General features: G+C 44.3%; 1 protein-coding gene and 1 long non-coding RNA gene across 2 annotated transcripts in view; both read left to right on the top strand.

Moving 5' to 3' along the window:
- The first annotated feature begins 13,307 nt into the window (after positions 1-13,307).
- Cldn10 (claudin 10) overlaps positions 13,308-22,189 on the top strand; it is an 84,103-nt gene continuing 75,221 nt past the window's right edge. The window contains exon 1 of the mRNA XM_048341176.1: positions 13,308-13,583. Within this exon, the coding sequence (XP_048197133.1) occupies positions 13,370-13,583 (214 nt within the window). The 5' untranslated portion in view covers positions 13,308-13,369. The remainder of the gene's footprint in view (positions 13,584-22,189) is intronic.
- Positions 15,606-22,189, top strand: part of LOC125348166 — a 35,073-nt gene continuing 28,489 nt past the window's right edge. Inside the window, exon 1 of the long non-coding RNA XR_007210312.1 lies at positions 15,606-15,875. This is a non-coding gene — a long non-coding RNA (uncharacterized LOC125348166). The remainder of the gene's footprint in view (positions 15,876-22,189) is intronic.

Genomic DNA, 22,189 nt, shown 5'->3' with positions numbered 1-22,189 from the left:
CATACATTGGGAGACTAGAGTTGATTCATTGGAAAAGATAATAGCATAGATTAAAAATGGCAAGTTTAATAAAAGAGAGAAAGAGAGAGAGAGAGAGAGAGAGAGAGAGAGAGAGAGAGAGAGAGAGAGAGAAAGGAGGCAAAAATTTAAATGTAAGGTTGAAAGGGATTTTATTTCTTTTTTATTTTTAGGTCCGAGATCAGGACTCAAATTCTGTACCCAACACTTTTGCCCATTGGCTAGTGTTCTTCCAACTGAGCCATGCCGCCAACCCCTGAAAGGGATTTTTAAAAGTGATCGTAAGGACAGAAGGAATGGAGGGGTGACTCTAGTCAAGAAACACTGAACACTGGGGCTGGGGATATGGCCTAGTGGCAAGAGTGCTTGCCTCGTATACATGAAGCCCTGGGTTCGATTCCCCAGCACCACATAGATAGAAAACGGCCAGAAGTGGCGTTGTGGCTCAAATGGCAGAGTGCTAGCCTTGAGCAAAAAGAAGCCAGGGCCAGTGCTCAGGCCCTGAGTTCAAGACCCAGGACTGGCAAAAAAAAAAAAAAAAAAAAAGGAACACTGAACACTTAGATGCAGTGTTAAATCCTGACCCCTTGTGCAACCGTTTGAAGTTCAGAAAATTCTTTGAAGAAAATAAATTTAAAAAAAAATAAAATACCGGGCTGGGGATATGGCCTAGTGGCAAGAGTGCCTGCCTCATATACATGAGGCCCTGGGTTCGATTCCCCAGCACCACATATACAGAAAACGGCCAGAAGTGGCGCTGTGGCTCAAGTGGCAGAGTGCTAGCCTTGAGTAAAAAGAAGCCAGGGACAGTGCTCAGGCCCTGAGTCCAAGCCCCAGGACTGGCAAAAAAAAAAAAAAAAAAAAATGCCACATGATTATTCCAAAAATCAGAGTACTACAAAACAATTTAAATGAAATCCAACAGTATATTTTGGGACCTGCAATGAGTTTATTCAATAATTCAAAGATGGTTTAATACCAGTGATGGGGCAAAAGCTAGGGCATATGACTAGCATGCTTGAGGCCGTGGGTTTGCCCCCCTCCAGCGTGAAATCAATCCATCAGTCAATCAGTCATCACAGGCCATTGTTTGGGACTTGGTTTTCATACTGCACCCCAACAGATTAAGCTAAAAGTTAAAAGGAAATCATTCTTGTTTATCTGACCTGAGAAATCAAGATCAGAGAAACCACAGTCCAATTGCCCAAACAGATCTGTTTCAACTGGTATAATATGTTCCCTGTGCCTTACTCTTTACTGTAAGTTAACCTAAGTTAACCTGGTTGTATTTTCCATTGTCTGTCTCTCTGTCTTCACCTTACGAGGGAAGAAACTTTGAAATGATTAATCTGAATTTTACTCCTGTTTCCTTTAGTCCTTCTCTACCTATAAAACAAACCTCTTCTATTCAACTTACTGGAACATTTATTCTATTTTATGGAATGGTGTCACCTGATTCTAGAATCAAAATAAAGTCAATCAATAGCTAGGCTTATACTGGCCTTCCTATTTACTTACTATGTCTGTAGCTAATTTCTATCTCCCAGGTAGATACAGAATGATGTTGGTTCAAGGCTAGCCCAGGCCAAAAAAATTTAAAAAGTGAGATCTTATCTCAAAGAACAAGTCGGGCATAGTTGTTCATACCTGTAATTCCAGCTAATTGGGATGTTTCGGTAGGAAGATAAAGATCCAGGGCCCAGGCTGGGAATATGGCCTAGTGGCAAGAATGCTTGCCTCCTATACATGAAGCCCTGGGTTTGATTCCCCAGCACCACATATACAGAAAACTGCCAGAAGTGGCGCTGTGGCTCAAGTGGCAGAGTGCTAGCCTTGAGCAAAAAGAAGCCAGGGACAGTGCTCAGGCTCTGAGTCCAAGGCCCAGGACTGGCCAAAAAAAAAATGATCCAGGGCCCAGTATGGGCAGATGTACAAGGCCTATCTGAAAAATAACTAAAGCAAAAAGTGCTACAGGCCTGGCTTAAGTGGTATAGCAACAATGACAAGTTCAAGTAGTAACGTTTAAAAATGAATTTAAAAAAGCTAACTAAGATCTAAAATAAATTATAATGTCATCCTCTGACTTTAGAAAATAATGTAACTTAAAACAGATAGAAGGAGATAATCCATATGATTATATTAGTACATTGTAAAGTGGTTTTGATTACCTTAAATAGCAATCCACAATTAAACTTCCCACCCACCCAAAATGTAAAAAGAAGGGAAATTCCTGACCTTAGTAAAGGGAACCTAGGAGAAAACTGTATGAGACACAATTCCAAATGAGAAAGCATGCTTTCAGAGTCAGGAGCCAGGACAGGACTCCTGTTCCACACTTCCCCACCGTGGGTCTGGACCTTGTTTCCAGGGAGGAATCGAGAAGGCCCGTTACCTGCTGAACACACATGCAAACGTGCTTTGCTTTGCACTACAGAGGGTCGGACAGAATACACTTCAATAAGGATAAGAAATGGATCCAGTAGAAAACTGTGGGATCCAAGAAGCCAGATGATCAATAAGTTTCCCGTCTGGAAATGAGCCATGTTAGACATTTTGGAAATCTGGGTGGAGACACAGTGATATTACAACCTCATATCAAAGGCCTTCCTGTCCTTTGATGGGACATGTCTATTCATTCGAATGAAACTCAAAGTAGAGAGAATAGTGCCAGAAACGTCTATGAGCTTCAACAAATTCCAAACATTTTGTCCTGATCTTGTTTTTCGTGTGTGTGTGTGTGTGTGTGTGTGTGTGTGTGTGTGTGTGTGTGCATGTGTGTTTTATTTTTTGCAGGCAGGTATTTAATACTTGAGCCACTTATCCAGCCATTTTAACTCTGCTTATTTTAGAGGGGAAAGTCCTGTGTTTTTTTGTTATTTTGCTACTTAATCTGAACTGGGATCTTCCCACTCATCACATTTTCTGCCAGAGCTGGGGTGGCAGGGACACACTACCACGTACAGCTTTTTCTCTTGAAATAGATGTCTCACGAGCTAAGCTGGCTTTGAGCTATAATCCTCCCAAGTACCTAGGATTGCAGGCATAAGCTACTGCACCCAACTTTATCCATTCATGTTCTTTATTAAACTTTTAAGCTTTCCACATTTTACTGGAGTGATAGTCTTCAATACATACATACATACATACACATATATACTATGTAGGCATTGCAGGCATCATCTTGGCCTCAATCTGCCTTTTGTGGGAAAGGCAAGTGCAGAATTCGTGGTATGTCTGCTGGAAAAGGGTGAACACAAAATGTCTGCACACAGGTGCATCGCTGCCTGTCGAGGGATAGCCCTTGGCGGAGAGCTGTGTAGGGCAGCTCTAGAACACACCTACCAGCAATGTCTTTCACAAGTTCTTTTGTGGCCTTTAGGTCAGATTCTTAATCTCTTGGGTCAAAATCTTCCTTTCTCTGAGAAGGAGCTCCACTGTGAGGATTTTTGTCTACTCTGATTTTTCCAGATCTCCCTACACTCTGCCAAACTCTTCCAGAACCAACTTTGGGTGAAGTTCAAAAAGGCCTCAATGAATTCTGTCATCTCCATGTTCTGGGTTTATCGTTAAAATCAAGACCTACTTATTTCCATATAGAAACTGGAAGGTCTTTTATTATGAATGAGAACAGAAATGGCTTGTTTAACAACACCCGTTCTTAATTTACCCGTTCTTGCATTTATAGCTTGGCAAGCTTTCCCGGAAGAGAAGAAAATAGGTGTCATTGACTTGATGTTTCTGAAAAGAGGGGAAAAGGTAGTAGGCTTCATATGCTCTTTGGTGTCCTGTTGCCTTTTTCATGCTAGTCTTCTTGGGCCCAGAATGCAATATGTCTTCAGGAGTTTGTCTCAGTGTCTGGACACAGAAGTGAGTTTTAAAAGGAAGGGGTGGGAAAGGTCCTACAGCGTGTTTTCTTCTCCCCATTTGTGTTTTCTCCACACATATAAATTAACTAATCCAGACTTTCTAGAGAACTTCTGTAGCTAGGCTTTTATCTTTTCCTTGGAAAAGAAATGGTGGTAAAAATATACATTACACAAAGTACATGTTTCAGTGGCATTAAGAACAGTTATCACAACCATCCACCTCCAGAACCATTCATCTTGTCCTGAAGCTCTGGGCCCATTAGCACCCCCTCTCCACCCCTCCACCTTCCCTCCACCTTCCCTGGTGACCTGTGTTCTTTCTATCTCAGCGAACCTGATGCTCTAAGGACATGTAAAGTCATGCAGTGTTTGTGCTTGGTGTGTCTGCCTTACTTCACTTAGCATCCTATCTTCAAGGTTCATCAAAGATTGCACCATGAGCCTCTATAGATGTTTTTTTTTTTTTTTTTTAATTCATGGTGGAGAAAAGCTGCTTGAGATGGCAGCTAGGAATGAGAGAGTATGAGAGAGAAAGAGAGAACGAGGCCAGGGACAAGAGAAACCCCCTAAGGACATGTCTCTTGTGATCTACTTCCTCCATATAACCTGTTGATGTGAAATAATGTAGTAATGCTAATAATCCTTCAGGGAGGTTGGCACAATCATGACTCAATCACTTCTCAACAGTGCCACCTGCTGGGGACAATTTTGTACCTCAACCCTAACAATGTACATAATTGGTATTGCAGGTGCAATACCAATATTGGTGGTGCAACGGTTCTGAGTTTAATATCTGAAGAACTCCAATACTGCTTTTCATAGTGACTGCAGCATTTGATGCTGCCACTAATAGTGGACATGGGTTCCAACTTTGCCTTGGCAACATGCTATGGCTAACACTTGGGATTTTCTGTGATTTTATGAGTGGCTGTCATAATGAATGTGAGATGGCAGCTCCCTGTGGTACTGATTCTCATTTTTCTGGCCCTTAGTGATGTTAAGCACTTTCCTGCTTACAGAGCAACTGCACAGCAGCCTGACGCCACAGCAAGCCAGTGTCTTAGTGGTGCACAGTGTCCCCTGGTGGCAGAACGGTGCAACTGTGGGAATGGACTGGCATTGATGGAGGCGGCCAAGTTCTCCAGCAAGTCTTTTTCTTTTCTTGAAAGAGAGTGACATTGATTTACTCATGCTCAAAGTAAGTAGTGTTCCTGTTTTTAACTGACTCCTCTGGTAATACCAAGAAGGACGCTGCCAATTGAAATAGACAAGCAAAGGATCACAGGAGTAAGAATGGATGACAAAAGGTATGGTGTCTGAAAGAAATGCAAATCAAAACAACACTGAGATTCTACCTCACCCCAGTTAGAATGGCCATTTTCAAGAAAACTAACAATAACAGATGTTGGTGGGATGTGGCCAGAAGAGAAAGCTATTACACTGTTGGTGTGAGTGTAAACTTGTTCAGCCACTTTGGAAAGCAGTATGGAGTTTCCTCAAAAACAAACAAACAAACAAAAAACAAGCATAGAGCTTTCCTATGATCCAGCAATCCCACTACTGGGCATTTATTTATCCAATTGACTACAAGCCAGGCTACACTAAAGCCACCAGCACAACCATGTTTGTTGCAGCATTGTTTACCATAGCCAAGATATGGAATCAACCCAGATGCCCCTCAGTGGACTAATGGATCAAGCCAATGTGGTACATATACACAATGGAATTCTATGCTTCCATCAGAAAGAATGACCTCATCCCATTTGTGAGGAAATGGAAAGACTTAGAAAAAAACTATAATAAGTGAAGTAAGCAAGCCCCAAAGAAGCGGAAACTGCATGGTTTCCCTCATTTATAATTATTAGAATGAGCCTGTAAATCTACAAGTAAACCCAATGAATAGTAAAAGACAAAAGTTATACTTGGACATGATTAATTAAATATCAGTCTAAATATTCACACCATGAGAACAAAGAAGAGGGTTCTCCATTCTTAGGAGAGGATTGCGAGAGGATTGCAAGGGCTCAATGGCTATGTGCATATGACCACATAAAATGATACTTATCAAAATGCACTCCAAGAAATGGAAGCAAGAGTATTTTTATTGTACTGCTTGTGATTTTCCTTTTTTCTTTCTTTTTTCTTCAGTTTTTTTTTCCTTCTGTCACTGTTTATGATTTCTGTACACTTTGTCTTGTATATAAGTTTATCTGATTTGGGGAGGGGAAAGGGAAACACAGAAACAGTGGGACAAAGGGTGAACCAATTCAGTAGTGAAAGCCAGTAGGCACCGTGTTGGAAATGAACTACACATCAAATAGGCACAGCTTTGTACATATCAGCCATACCCCCAATAGAGTAGTTGTAAAACTTTCTTTTTAAAAAAAGTTTGGAAGTAATCATGGAATCGGAAGGCAGAGGCACATGTGCAAATGGCAGACTGTTCATGAAGGTTACAGAAAAGTGAATTTCTGAGTAGAGGCATCTGGATTCTCATAGTAAGTGTGTCATTGTTATCTGTGTACAAAAGTATGTGTGTGTCCGTGTCCGTGTGTGTGTGTGTGTGTGTTGTTGCACAGTGCAGAGAAGACAGAAGTGTTGTCTGAGTCGAGGGACCAGGCTCTGGAGAGTTTCTGTGTTCTGTTTCCTTGCAGCGTGGCTTTTGCTAATACTGAGGTCTGGGGATGGAGACGATGTGTCAGCAAAGTTCCTGGCCTGGCTGCCATGCGTCCTCCAGGGTGCCCAGGAGGAGGATGCTGAGAGAGTCTCCAGCTGAGCATGCCGGGGTATTGGGCAACATTGCACGTTAGGAGAACAGTGGCCCTCACACGTTGTACCTAATGGAAGTTCTTGCCTGACTTTCTGGCAAACAAGAATGCGTAGAACAACTGTTATTAATTTTGTTTGTTTATTTGTAAGTAGAAAGGCCTGAGTCTTTCTATCCTGGGCAAAAAGCCAAACCAAATAGTTTGGTTCACTGCTCTTGGTGCCTAATAACCAACTTGAAAGTAGGAAGTTAGAACTGGGTAAAAAAAAAGGGGGGGGGAGGCTTTCTAGAAAATTCACTTCAAATCTATAAGCCTAAACTTTCCAGTTCTTCCGGTGTGCTTTGCATCATACATTCAATCATTTGTTGAGAAAGGCAACAGGCAATTCAGCGGGACTCTTTAATGCAAGCACGGTCTTGGATTGGTTTGTTTTGTCAATGTATCCGGGTACTGATTGCTTTAACAGAACCTGATTCAATTTACCGAGTTTAATGAGTCCATTATATTTGCTTTGAAAGCCACTTTCAAATGAGTGTGCCAAAATGAAAGCACATTTGGCAAGGCAAGGCATTTGATAATTTCCTGCAGCAAAACTATAATTGTGGCTCATGATTACATTAGAATAATATAAAAAAATAGATGTACCACAGCAATCTGTCTGATGTCAGACGCTGAGTAAAGTGTGCTTCTCTAAGGGAAATGTGGGTGCTTTACCTGTCTCCTCTGACCACTGACAGCACCCTCACTATTTCTCCATCAGACTTTTTGGGGGAGGCGGGACTGGAAATTGAACCCAAGGCTTTTGAACAGGCTAGCCAACAGATCAACCACTGAGCAACACGCCCCCACCACCCTCAATTAGGCTTCTAGATTGAAGAATATTGGATGCGTTCATTGAGCCCAGGACTGAAGAGAATGTGCTGTGCTGACAAACTGAAGTACTTGGGGTGATTCTTTTCTCCTCTGGCCTGCTGCATGTCCTAAAAGCTTTCAGTATTGGAACGGCTGCTTCCTTCTCTGTATTTGAGAATTTTCCCCTCTGATTATTTTACGAGTGTAATTAAAAAAAAAAATCTTTTTAGCTTGCTGTACTTCTCCTTCTCCCATGCCCATGATTTTTACTTTTGGTCTCTTCATAGAATCCTGGAAGTCTTGCACATTCAGACCCTTCCCAGTAGTTCATCATCCTGGAGGAAGGCTGGGGCTGTGTGTGTGTGTGTGTGTGTGTGTGTGTGCATGTCTTGTGTTTGCAACTCACAGCCCCACCTGGCAGCAAGACCCCTAAAGTTACTTGATAGCTCTAAATGCTTAGCACTCCGCTAGCCTTGGGTTTGGTGGATTTCTGTGGCGATCCTCGGGCCTTTGTTCCTGGGCTAGCCAGGGTGTGTGGAGTTCCTGACTCTGTGGCTCTTCACTGCTTGAGCTCCAGTTGCTTCTTTCAATTCCCAGCTTGCCTTCATCTAAGCCCACTCTCTCCACAGACACTTCTATGGTTGTTTTCTGATCACTCCTTGTTTTCCAAGTCTGCATGGTAGGGTTTAGTCTCCAGGCCTGCTTGGATGCAGGCTGCCTACAAGTGATGGATGTAGATCGGACACTTCAGTAGCTCCTGCAATCTGAGCTCTCTGCTAGCAGAGGACAACATATTGCATTCTGCATTATTGCTGGTTTTTTAGACAAGGAAACTCCTCTTGGTGGGCAGTGTGTGGACACCAACCCCTAGGGCTTTTTCTCATTTCCTTAGCTCTTGCCAGGAGCCTTTGGCACACCTGAGTCCAAGCTATGTAGGACTCTGGTGGGAGTTTCCTACCCAAATACTATTAGGGAGTGACTCAGAAATCCCTGATTGCCAATTGTTCTCTGATCTATAAACCTCCCAGGCTACTGTGTAATATGAGCTCTGAAATGGCCCCCTGGCATGAAGAGCTCAGACTGGGCAGGGTGTGGCCACTGACTCCTGGGCCCAAGTCAAGACCTCTCCCTGTCTTTGTCCATCTCCAGGAGCAGTCTGCTACCCACACACTAGCTGAGTGGCCCAGAAAGTCCTGATCCACTGTTGATGGTTGCTAAGGCCTGGTTGTGGCTGTCTCAGGGCCTGGCTGGCTGCATGCAGCTAATGTAAACTGAGCACCTCAGTCTCAAGCTGGAGGCCCTCCCTGAAGATGGTCCTCCACTGTAGCTTTCAGAGAGAGAGAGAGAGAGAGAGAGAGAGAGAGAGAGAGAGAGAGGAGAGAGAGAGAGAGAGGAGAGAGAGCAGATGATCTTGTTTGACTCTAGCTTGTCACACTGAGGAAGAGCGAGAGAGAGAGAGAGAGGAGAGAGAGAGCAGATGATCTTGTTTGACTCTAGCTTGTCACACTGAGGAAGAGCGAGAGAGAGAGAGAGAGGAGAGAGAGAGCAGATGATCTTGTTTGACTCTAGCTTGTCACACTGAGGAAGAGCGAGAGAGAGAGAGAGAGGAGAGAGAGAGCAGATGATCTTGTTTGACTCTAGCTTGTCACACTGAGGAAGAGCGAGAGAGAGAGAGAGGAGAGAGAGAGCAGATGATCTTGTTTGACTCTAGCTTGTCACACTGAGGAAGAGCGAGAGAGAGAGAGAGAGGAGAGAGAGAGCAGATGATCTTGTTTGACTCTAGCTTGTCACACTGAGGAAGACCAAATCTTCTCTTCCACCAAATCACCACAGTGGGGTTTAGGATTTGGAGTGGTGTGGATTTACCCCCACAGTGAAGTCTGCCAGTCTGTTGTTGAGGCTACCAGGCTTACCTTGTCATAGAGGCTTTAGCCTCTCCCACCTCTGGGGGCACTGGGACTGAGGCTGGAATCTTTCCTATTTCTGTCACCTTACACTCATGCTGCTTCTCCCTTGTGGTTCTTTGGGGCTGTCCTCACTTTGGCTTTTCTGAATACAGTCTCTCCTTTGCTACTCACCCTCCTCATTCAGAGAGTCCAAGGGAGAAAGCTTTTAGGACACGCAACAGGCCAGAGGAGAAAAGAATAGCCACAAGTACTTCATAGTTAAAGCACCGAATTTGCAGAACTAGGAAGTAACACTGAAAACGGACCAGTACCAGGTCAACTTTAATGGCAAACACATGAGAATAACAGCAGGTTTCTCGGCAAGGAAGGCTTAGAACGATGTACTGGAAGTAAACAACTGCCAACCTAAATTACTCAGAAAAAGGTATCAGCCATAACTGAAGGGCATTAGACAAAGTAAAACAATTTATGGCCACAAAACCAGCACTGCAGAAGATATTCTTAAGGACCCTCACAAACAAAAGGGGAAGGTAAATGTAATCATGAAAACGGGAAAAAAACAATAAATCTCATCAGAGAAGCAGATAGGTGAATGAAGAGCAGGAAAGAATCAAATCCTATTGAAACAACACAATGGCAGGAATTACTGCATGCCTTTCAATCCTAACACTGAAGATGGATGGTCTCAGTACTCCAAAGGAGATAGAATGGTTAACTCATAATTAATTAATCAACAGTATCAGCTCATACTGACAAGACTACCAGGACTTGAAAGTGTTGGCAGGCGTCTGAGATGAGCGTGTGGATGGGGTGAAAGGGCAATGTAGTGGTGCGAAGGAAAATCAAGTATCACGAACGCAAATCTCAGCCCCCACCAACCCTTTGTCTGGCTGTTCATCTAAGGGGATGGATCCTCACAAATCCATGAGAGTCCCAGTGAACCTGTTCACTGCAGTGTTGTTGCAGCAACAGAGAGAGTTGACGGCATCCTAGCGCTAACAGATCCCTCTGGAGCCTGGGCCCCGGTGGTTCTGTCGCTGCAGTAAGAACTGAAGGCTGGGCCAAGGCACAATGGAATCAGGAGTGGCTTTATTCATGTGAAGCAAGGTGGAAGCTAGCCCAAGGGGAACGCTTGAGCAGTGTATCTGCTCAAGTATCTGTCAGGGGAAGTTCAGGCCTTGACAGTTAAATCAGGACTGCCATTTTCCATGTGCTGTGGGGGGGGATGGTGGTCACCAAGAATCTAGTGGGTAACATGGGACAGTCTATTATTATTGGTAAAAAATCAACATCCAAGCTATTTTTTCCAGCCCTCATGCTTCCTAACTTCCTGAATAATTCCTGTGTCACTCTGCTCCTCAGAGTAGATGTGCACAGGATAATTGTGGCGGATGCTCCCTCTGGAACATGCTAGAGCTGCTAGAAACAATAGATTAAACTCCTGAGCTGTGCAGAGAGCTCCACAGATGGGTTTCTATGCTGGCGAGCAAGGAAGATAGACAACTCAGAGAGACAGAGACAGAAATGTTGCAGGCTCCCATGTTTACCAATGAACAAAACCTACACCAAGAAAACATGTGTCATTTCTGAAGAATACGTGCGAGGCACAATGACGTCAAGAGAACAGTTTCTTGAAGAAGAAGCTACTGTTGTATGAAGAAAAATAACCACAGGGAATGGGAATAAAAAGGAATGAATCAGAGAGAAGCTTTGTGCAGTGCAAAAAAAGGATGGAATGGATGGTCAATCCAACACCTGCCCCTAAAATCAGGAAACAAAAAGCAAAGAGATGCAAAGAAGGAGAGGAAGTGGGAGGAAGGAAGAGAAGGAGGCAGCGATTGCAGCCATGTGCATCTTAGGTTGGAGAAGCAAGGTACTAAAATACAATGGGAAGCAGAAACCTGTGCAGATCGGGAAAGGAAGTTCTGAGGGGACTTGACTTCCCAGGCTTCTCATCCAAGTGGCTTCTCAAGGCAAGAATTACTCCCTGCTTACCAGCAGGTGGCAGTGTGAGCAGAAGACAAAGTTGAAACGGGGACCTTGCAGGTCTTTAACAGGGGATGGATCACGTTTGCTGTCTCTTCTCCCCATCCTCCCCTGCCCCCAACAAAGCCTGAAAAATGGAGACCACCTCTTTGACCCAGGCTGAAGAAACACAAGATGTTCACTGCTAAAACCTGGACAGTCCAGACGCCAATGAATTTGATGTCACCCTAATCTCTAAGTGCCCTCATCTCTCTCAAAATAGGTAATTTTTTTAAGCACCCTGTGTACTATACCCTTGTAATTCTTTCACTGCTTTAATTTAAAAAAAATAAGAATTGCATAGAGGGGAGGGGAAAGTGAGAAAAATTATAAGCAGGAGTTCAATATTCCTGGGTAGGGACCAGGATAAGTACATCCTTGGTGGGGGTGGGGGGGGTCAGTCTTTAGCTAGATAAGGGAAGTTCAGACACAACCCTCTCTGTAACTGATGTTCCCCAGCTGTCCTAGGCTTGATGTCATCAGTTTACCCAAATGGCACAATTTGGCATGGTACTTTCTGAACCTAAAAATGTTTAGAAGTAAAGGGCAAAAAAAATATCATGTTCTTTGAAGAGACTGTTTTTCCCCTGTGTGTGTGCATGTTAAGCGACCATTCGAACCACTGAATAGAAATAGCTCAAGATCTTGAAGAGAAATATCTCAAGATCTCAAAGGCACAGCTTTGATGAAAATCAAATGAAGAGTTTATCAAATGGTCATATTAAAAATAAACCACAAACCGGGGGAAGAAATCTACAATATAAATAATCATCATGGAAAGACTACTGTCATATATATATGTGTGTGTGTGTGTGTGTGTGTGTGTGTGTGTGTACATATATCATACACATTTATATCATCAAACAATGCACCAGAACAAAAGTTTCAAGTTTCATTGTAAATAAGAACACAATTAGCCAAGAAATAGGCACCTACAGTAATCAAAGGTATAAAACTAGTCATTTGTAATGATATCATTATGCTCATCAAATTGACCCAAATAAAAACAATCACTACCAGGAGTTAGGAAGTAGAACAACAAGGACTTTCTCATTCCTAGAAGGACTCTAAGTTGATATAAATGTACAGCAAAGCAGTTTATCATTATACACAGGTCAATGAGTATTTTCTCTATCCTAGCAATTCTACTTCTAGGATTTACCCTGGTGGTAAAGATACCCCTGCTTTGAGGCACAAGGAAAGTTTCACAAGAACACTTCTAGCCACGCCAATCATGACTGGAGGAGACATGACAACACAAACGTTCATCGCTAGGAAAACAGATGCATGTTGATCTGTTCATTTAATGAAATACCGTATCCAGCTATGTTTAACGGGTGACAAGTACATTCACCAACATGAACCAGATCTTAGACTAGTGTGTAAAAAAAAAAAAAAAGCTGACAGATTAAAAATAATCATCACAATAACCCTCCAACGTGTGGCTCCATTTTAAAACCATGCAAAATCAAACCAATTGGTCTTAAAAAAAAAAAAACAACAAAACCAAAAAACCTTTCAGTGTTACCGTAAAATTTGTACTTTGTAATATCTGATAGTCGCACGGTTGGTTGGGCTTGGGGCTAACAGGGAATTAAGCATTAACTCCGGTGCTAGGTAAAGAGAAGAATCTGCAAAATAAAATTAAAAAAAAAAAAATTCGACTGCCCCATGTTGGTCCATCTCTCCGGAGGCAGCGAGGTTGGTTTGTGCCAGGCTGCCCGTAGCATGCCATCGGCCAGGGGGAGTGTGTTCTAACCCCCCCCCCACCCCACCCCAGGCCTACCCCGAGAGCCCTCTGAGCATGAAGGTTCGCCACCCGTCCACAGCGCCCTGCGGGAAGCGGTGTCCACGAGCCGCGCCCGGGCCGCATGCCTAGATCCCCCCCCCCCCCCACCCTCCGGTCCTCGGGGCGCTCTGCAGGCCGAGGGCCATGTCCCGGGTGCAGATCCCAGGGCTGGTGTTCGGCATCGGGGGTTTCGGAGCCCTGGTGGCTGCCACGGCTTCCAACGAGTGGAAAGTGACCACGCGCGCGTCGTCGGTGATCACCGCCACCTGGGTGTACCAGGGCCTGTGGATGAACTGCGCGGGGAACGCGCTGGGCTCGTTCCACTGCCGCCCGCACTTCACCATCTTCAGAGTGGAAGGTAAGCCGGAGCCCCACGGTGAGCCAGGGGGCTGGCTGGGCCCCGGGGCTGAAGACAGGCGGGTCATCCGCTCCCTGGACTGAGGGAGGAGGAAGACTCCCGGCGGCGTGGACCTCCTGGAAATCCTCAGGGGGCAGGACTGGCTTGAAAGGGTGGGAAGGACTGGATTGTTCCAGAGAGTTCCTTCCGGTCGCTCGGAGGCTCTAAGGCTTGGTGATGGCTTGCTGGTATTGTTTTAGGCTGGATGAACTTGCATCCATTTCAATGAACTTTTCTTTTTGGTTACTTCTTCTCTCTCTCATCCTTCCTTCCCTTCCTTCCTTCCCTCTCTCCCTTCTTTCTTTCCTTCCTTCCTTCCTTCCTTCCTTCCCCCCTTCCTTCCTTCCCTCCTTCCTTCTTTCCTTCCTTCTTCCCTCCCTCCCTCCCTTCTTCCTTCTTTCTTTCCTTCCTTCCTTCCTTCCTTTTCTTTCTCTCTCTGCCTCTCTCTCTCCCTCCTTCCTTCTCCCTCCTTCCTTCCTTCCTTCCTTCCTTCCTTCCTTCCTTCCTTCCTTCCTTCCTTCCTTCCCTTCTTCCCTCCCTTCCTCCTCCCTTCCTCCCTCCCACCCTCCCTTCCTTCTTTGTCTTTAGTGTGGGGGCAAATGATCATCTTTATGCATTTTCAAAACTCTCTTACAAGGCTGTGTGCCTACAGAGGGAATATTTCTTTTAAAGGGACATCTTCACGCGTTGTACTCCTAAATTGATGCGTTGAATTGGAAACCTTTGATACAACTACTAAAAAACATATATTTAAAAATAAAATTAAAAGGCACCATTCCACCCAAGGCTACTTCCAGGAAGGAAGCCTCATTTGCTTTCATGTCATGGAAGGATCGCTGTCTCTCCTAGTCTCTGAAAACTTTGATAGATTTTGCAAATCTGCCCTGCTGGAAGTTTATTACGTTAAAAATTGCCCCTGGTTTTTGGTAAAATACAGTTTTTACGATCATCTGGGAAAACTGTACCTTGGCCCTGGTCAAGAAAATGAAATCACATTTTAACTAGGAAATTACTAAAGCATCATGTTTTATGGGGTTTTGTGTCAGCTGTGCGTGCAGTTAGTCTTCAGCAGGTGCCAAGGGATTAAGAGATAATACTTAGGCAAAGCCAGGAGATTTGCAATGACAAGCAACGGGAATATTGAAGCCTGGTCACCCTAAGAAGACCTTTGGATAACATGTACTTTTCTAAGCAACCTCTTGGGGGAATTAATGCTATGTCTGTTCTTAAACTCAAACCTTCAAACTTACTTAGAAGTGCCTTTTGGTTTCTTTTCTTTAAAGTTCTATTAATCTTTTACTTATGTGGTACCACAGAATCTAACCCAGGGCCTTATGCATGCTAGGCAAATACTCTGCTTCTAAGCCACATTCCCAGTCCCTTTTAGAGGTATTTTTAAAACTCTTTCAGCCATAGGAAATTTGCCACAAAATGTTGAGTTTGCAAAGGAAGCATGTCAGTGAGGACATCCTTATCTTCTGCATACTTCTTAAGGTCTTCTCTCCTCAGCCCATCCTTATCTGGGTAGCAAATAGAAGACCTGGCTTGAGGATGAGTCTGTTTCTTTGTTTTTCATGGACTCATCTCTGTTTTATCTATCTATCTATCTATTTTTGCCAGTCCTGGGCTTGGACTCAGGGCCTGAGCACTGTCCCTGGCTTCTTTTTGCTCAAGGCTAGCACTCTGCCACTTGAGCCATAGAGCCACTTCTGGCCATTTTCTATATATGTGGTGCTGGGGAATCAAACCCAGGGCTTCATGTATACAAGGCAAGCTCTCTTGCCACTAGGCCATCTTCCCAGCCTCATGGACACATCTCTTTAAAAACTAAATTGTAGCTGGGCACCAGAGACTCATGCCTGTCATCCTAGCTACTTAGGACCTGAGATCTGAGGATTGTAGTTTGAAGCCAGTCCAGGCAGAAAAATCCCCATGAGACTCTTCAATAAACTACTAAAAAAAAAAAAAAGCCAGAAGCTAGCCTAGAGCACAAAGAGGCTCAGGGACAGTGCTCAGGCCCTGAGTTCAAGCCCTAGGAATAGCAAAAAACAAAACAATACTATATTGAATTATTAAAGATTTTCTTATACTTCTCACTAAAAGGCACGCACTGAGGAAAAATTAGCTCTAAAGTGGCCTAAAGAACCATGGTACATGTGATCCTTTATCACTACTTCTCCAAATATGTCTTCAAAAACAACAGTTTATACGTCTGTTGCTAGTGTTAATGGTGTCCCAAATAACCTTTGACCCGTAAGGTTGATTTCACTCCTTTTGTTTGTTTGTTTTTGTTTTTGTTTTGGGGAGGGGGCAGTCGTGGGCCGACTGTGGTGCTAGGGAATCGAACCCAGGGCTTCATGTATATGAGGCAAGCACTCTTGCCACTAGGCCATATTCCCAGCCCTGATTTCACTTCTTGATAGTAAAAATAATGTACTTTGTGTCTTCTGTATACTCTTTACTCTGAAGGTAATTTGAAAACTCTTGTCTGCTGGCCACGATTCTGTTAGAACACACACAAGAGTTAACACAATCTGTCCACTTTTTTTCATACTAAAGCAAAATTTCTATGAAAAAAAATGCAGTTACTGTACTGCCCAAGATAACTATTATTTGGCTCTAATTCCCAGGAAGCAATGCCAAAAGGAACTAGAGCCAAGTCATAGTTACCTTGGGCAGGGATTTAATTATTCTGTACAATTGCCTTGCGCTCCTAGTGAATATTATATATAATAGAGAGAGAAAGATAGAGAAAGAGGTGTATATACATATATATTCTGATATATTTGAAAAAATATTTGAATATTTAGGATAGATGTTTGAATATTTGAAACTGATTAACCTAACAAGAGATTAGACTAAAGAGTGTTTTCAATGAGGACAAAACTGACTTCTAGGCAGCAGTCTGTGGGGTGCTGACTTAGAGATGAGGGACTGGAAGGAGGAGCTCTGGATTGCAGCTCAGCAAATATCAAACCGGGCCTCCTTTGTGAAGCAGCTGGGAGACTGACTTCAGCAATTACTCTCTCAGCCTCATCCACAGATTTTCTCCTCCATAAATTGAGAGACCTGGACTGTAATAGAGTCTCGTAAGGCGTCTCTCAATCCAAATTCAATACTTGGCAGTAAGCATTTGCCCAAGAACCAGAGCTGTGACAGGCCCCCGTATTAGAATTGTTCATGGGACTAGGCCCTCCCCCATTTATCTATTAGCTTGCCTGGCTTCTTTTGTTTCTGCGTATTTAGAATCGTATCCGATTCTGGGGGAGGTAGGTTTAAGTAACCTCAAATGGCCACACATTCCAAGGGAAGGTGCTAGAATTCCACAGGGATGGGACAAAATGCTGGTGTGGACGCCACGGGTAAATGATACGACCACCTGCAGAAGGCTGGCCTTCCTTCCCCAGCCCTGACTTAAGAATGGGATGGTGTATGCCAGAGAAAGGAAGTGTTCTGTGGGTGTTTTTTGTTTTTTTTTGTTTTTTTTTGTTTTTTTTTTTTTGCATTTCTAGGGAGTTCCTGAAGGTATGTGACATCAGAACTTTGGCTTTCTTCCTAATTGAAATATGTGCTTGTGTTTGACTGTTTGGATCGCCATGCCAAACTATATCTAAACCAAGTAGCTTATAAGCAACCAAAACTTCTACAGCAAAGGGAAAAGCCCTAGGGAGGTACTTAGGGAACTTGAAAACTTTGAGTGTATTTCCTGGTGGGATTAATCAAACCATGCTGAGCTACAGCTTCACTGCTTCCTGAATTGGAGGGACACAGACCAGCAGCAACCTGCATCCCCTGGGAATTTTCTAGAAATGGAGACGCTCAGACCGCTCCCCACAAACCTTTGAGTCTTTGTTTCTGTGAGATCTCCAGGAGTTTTCTAAACACATGAAGAGTTAGAGTCTAGTGAACTCGGGATTATGGGAGGGTCTTAATTCCCTGGGTTAACTGCTCTTGTTCAATGGTGTTTGTATCGGTATAAAATGTGCTGTCTACAATACCTGACACAAAGAAGGAAGGCTCTCCATTAAAGATTGCAATGATTACTATGAGTGTCTCTTTCCATGCCTTCAAGGTTCACATCTTAAAAAAATTACTTATTTATTGTCAAAGTGATGTACAGAGGGGTTACAGTTTCATACGTAAGTCAGTGAGTACGTTTCTTATCGATCTTATCTCCTCTCTCATTTTTCTCCCTCCTCCCCCCTTCTCGCTCTCCTCCCCCTCCCCCAAAAGTTTACATCTTCAGTGCAGGAGAGTGGTCATTACCTCTATCCCATTCATTTGTTTCCATCCTGGACTTGAGTAGCTGTTTCTTGGACTCTAAAGCCTAATGATGCTTTGCGATGTGTCCTATGGCACAATTGTATTGAAGACACTGCTTTTGTGCAAATATACTCTGCGTTTGGGATTTGCTATACCTTATAAAGCAAAACTACCCAGCATTTAGCAGTGAGGTTTGCACTTAATATGTATATCTGTCTGTTATGTCAAGCATATATTGCTATATACCAATATATGATTGTGGAGCCCCACAAGGGAAAAACAGACTCCACCGAGTCTAGAATGTGTTTATATGCTGGGCAGACACACAGGACAAACCTTTACTCAAATATTTCTTACACTGAGGGCTGAGGCAGGCTCTCTAATATATTGATTTGAATTGTAGCTCTGTAAAACTCAGGTGAACTATGCAAACTTGACCTAATTACTTACTGGGATTATTTTTTACTTTATGGGACTGCTGAGAGGAGCTGAATGAAGCGATATTGTAAAACCTTTCTGTCACTTCCTGAGGAGCTCCCAAGGCAGAAGGCAGAGAACTTGTTGTTAATAATGACTTTGATCATATACAATGAGGCCGTGGGTTTCCGGTGACTCTTAAATGCATGGGTCCTGCACTTTGCACTTCCGAAAGCACATTTACTTCCACTCTCCTAGTTACCCAAAAGAATGCTATGGTGTGCACTTCACAGAGCAAGCTGCCGAGTTCCACAAGGAACCGTATTTACAGCTCGGAGTGGCCTTCTGAAAAATCTTTTGGGAAAAAGCTCAGTGATTTGTCCTCGTCCCAAATCTGTATCTGATTAGAGCTCAACTTTGTCGCTAAGTTCTTGTGTGATGTTGGATGAATCCTTTAAATTCCCTGCACCTTTTCTGTCCAGTAGAAGAAGAAGAGGAGGACGGAGAAGGGGGAATGGTACAGGAGCTGTCCTAAATTGTCTAGTTCGGCCCTGAGGTGATTAGGGATGAGACCCTTGGCAGGAGATGCAGAGCCGGGTAAGGAGCAGTTCTGAATATGGCTTGGAACCAGTTGGTTTGCATAGGAAAGCTGCCCCTGGAGGAGTCCTGCTTCCTTCCTAAAATGAGCTAGCCCTCATGAGGAGCAATCACCCCAAAGTCCGCACAGTCCCAGAGGCTAGAGTGGAGAGAACACAGAAGATGGAGAAACATAGTTAATTCAGGCTGGGTCCCTCGGCTTGGTTTACACAGATGTCAGCAGAGGACTGGTTTTGCCATCCCATCATTTCATGACCATCTCGTTGTCAGTGTTCCCTCCTGGTGATTATTTTACCGGGTTCCCTCACTCACTTCCAGAAGTTCACGGTCCTTCTGACCATGCACCCACTCTGCTCTGCCAGGAATCTGCTTCTCCCTCATCCTAGAGGAAAGATGCCCAGAAGACAGCCTCTAGGCACAACCATTTAAAAACCGTCTGCTCCTGTGTACTTCTAGGTAATGTACATTACAGAAAACTACATGACTCAATCCAGCTTGTGATAATTAGCTCATCTACAATTAAGCTGCTGCTAGTTTTCGTATTTACAGGAAAAAAAAAATCTGATCACCAGAGGTTGGCAGTTGGCAAGACTTTTCTCTGGTACCACATGACCCCTGCAAAAAGAACCTTGTAGAGAATAATAATTCAGTGATTCGCGAATGGGTCCCATTATCCAGGCAGACTCATGGTGCAGAGCTTTAAGTCTCAAGGGGGAGGAGGAGAGGGGCCTCTCTGAAGAAGTGACGGGAAGACGGGCAGACATTCTGCAAACCGTGGCGCCAGAGTGACCAGTGCCATGTGAGGTGTGAAATTCAGGGAGTAGGCAGACTTCCCAGAACAGCTGGCTTTTGACCTACTTTAAGAGACGGGTAGAAGTTTGCCAAGGGAAGGAGGCCATTTGAGGCTAAAGGACTTACGCAGCTCCACAACTTACTAACTGTGGGCAGAATGCTGGGTGTTTGCACTTCCTCATCTGTGAAACGGGAGCACTTTCTGCTTCAGAGGGGGTGGGCAGGATTAAATAAGTTAACTTGTGGGCGACGCTGAGAGCAAAGGCTTAAAGCAGGAGGGAGCCACCTACAGGGGGAAGAGCAAGGGAAGTGGGACGGATGACATCTCCAGAGCAGCTGAGATTGACGGTGGATGCGCTCAGGGGACCTCTCCGCGGACCTTTGGGCTCCATGCAAGGATGCAGATTTTCCCTGCAGAAGGCAGAAAGCTTCTGAGACCTGAGAAACAGAGAATGCCCAATGGGATTTGCACTACACAAAGATTCTGTGATGCTTCCTGTTAGCACCTGGACTACGATAATGATGGGAGCCAGTCGGAGCGCGTGTACAGGGAACGTCAATACACCTGGTGACCTTTGAGGGCTCAGGGGTGGAGGGAATCTTCCTGCCTGAAGTCTTGGGAGAGAGAAAGCTGGCCACAGAGCAGGTCCCAGCCGAAGTCCCTGTCCTTTGACTCCATACAGGATTTCCCAACCCATGCCACAATTCCAAGCTCCCAGGTTCTTAATTTTATCCTTTTTTTTTTTTTTTTGGCCAGTCCTGGGCCTTGGACTCAGGGCCTGAGCACTGTCTCTGGCTTCTTTTTGCTCAAGGCTAGCACTCTGCCACTTGAGCCACAGCGCCACTTCTGGCCGTTTCTATCTATGTGGTGCTGAGGAATCGAACCCAGGGCTTCATGTATACAAGGCAAGCACTCTTGCCACTAGGCCATATTCCCAGCCCCCTTAACTTCATTCTTGACTTTGAAGAAATCAGTTGTGCAGCGTGAGATAGGATAGTATGAATTTAATTTTTTCATTTTTTTATGTTTGATACAAACCAACAAGAAAATGTGGCAATCAGAAAGAATAATGTCATCTTAGGTGTCCTTAAGAGCAGAAGAAAAGTTGGGTGTGGTGGTATACGCCTGTAATCTCAGCTGAGACAGGGGGTTGTGAGTTTAAGGGCAGCGTGGGGTACACAGTGCGTTCCAGGCTCGTCTGGGGTACTGACAATGACTGGATGACCAGTTCTTATGCTGGCCGCGGCCACAGACCAAGCAACTCTCAAGTCATTTCCAGTGTGAGACATCGAAGATTCTTTTGTCGATAGCTGTGATAGTTGTTTTCTTCTGTGTTTGTTTGTTTGTTTTCTTCAAAGTAGGGGAAATTGTTGAGATATGTAGCCATGTAGCTCAGGCTGGCCAAATTGGCTCTGAACAAGTCTTCCTGCATGCTGGGATTACAGACAGGAGCTACCATGCCCAGCTGAGACATCCAAGATTCTGTCGACATAAAAAAGAAAAACAAAATCTTAAAAAATAGATTTTTTAAATATTTTTAAGTAGTTGTACAAAGGAGTTGCCATTCAACAAAGCAGTTTAGGAATATAATGTGTCTTGGTCAATGTCACCGTTTTCAAGAGAAAAGTGAAATCTTAAAGCACATGAATTTTGATTTGTACGTTGATCTCAACAATGTGTAAGCATCTTCCAGGCTCGGTACTGGATACCGGGGAATACAGCACTGAGAAGACCTTATCTCCTAGCTGGACATGGTTGTATATGCCTAGAATCCCAGCACTGAAGCAGCAGAGGCAGGAGAGTTAGGAGTCTCAGGCTAGACCTTGTCCACTCCCAAACCCAGGTGCCATGTTGGGTGATGGAGTGAGGGATGTCTGCCATTGACTTGCTGTGGGTAGACATTTTTGGTCTCTAGATGCTGAGGGAAATCCACGTGTAAGAATGAGGCCAGTCATCCTAGAAGGAGATGGATTTTCTGCAGAACACAAAATGTGGGCTTTTATTGAGTTGGGCCGCTCCTTATCTTAGTGCAGCCAGGTGTTCTCATTGACTTGCCCAAAAGGCCCCAAGTAAGTTATATGTGGGGATTTCAGTTTGCTCTGTGAACCCCGTATAATTGTCTCCACTGAGCTGCCCAGCCTCATGCTCTGGATCTGCGTTAAGCCCCTCTGCCTGCAGCCTGGCAAGGCTACGGGAGTTCTGCTCATGCCCACGCTTCTCTCTTGAACCTGGACTTCAGGCCTGCCTCTCTCTCTCTCTCTCTCTCTCTCTCTCTCTCTCTCTCTCTCTCTCTCTCTCTCTCTTTCTCTCTCTTTGGTTGGTTGGTTCTGGTCTGGGCTCCAGGAAGAAGATGGGTCCTGTGACTGTTGATTCCCCTAATTCCTCTTGTTTTTCCTGCTTTCCAAGGTCTCTCCCACAGCAGAACTTACTGGCTCTTCTTTGTCCTGGGAAGAGCATGTCTCTGAACTGTGGGCACGTTAGAAGTGGGAATGATCAG

Source organism: Perognathus longimembris, chromosome 3 (genome assembly GCF_023159225.1).
Source record: "Perognathus longimembris pacificus isolate PPM17 chromosome 3, ASM2315922v1, whole genome shotgun sequence".
NCBI classification, from domain to species: Eukaryota; Metazoa; Chordata; class Mammalia; order Rodentia; family Heteromyidae; genus Perognathus; species Perognathus longimembris.
Note: the sequence above shows the minus strand (reverse complement) of the source record. Positions and strands in the feature narration are given on the sequence as shown.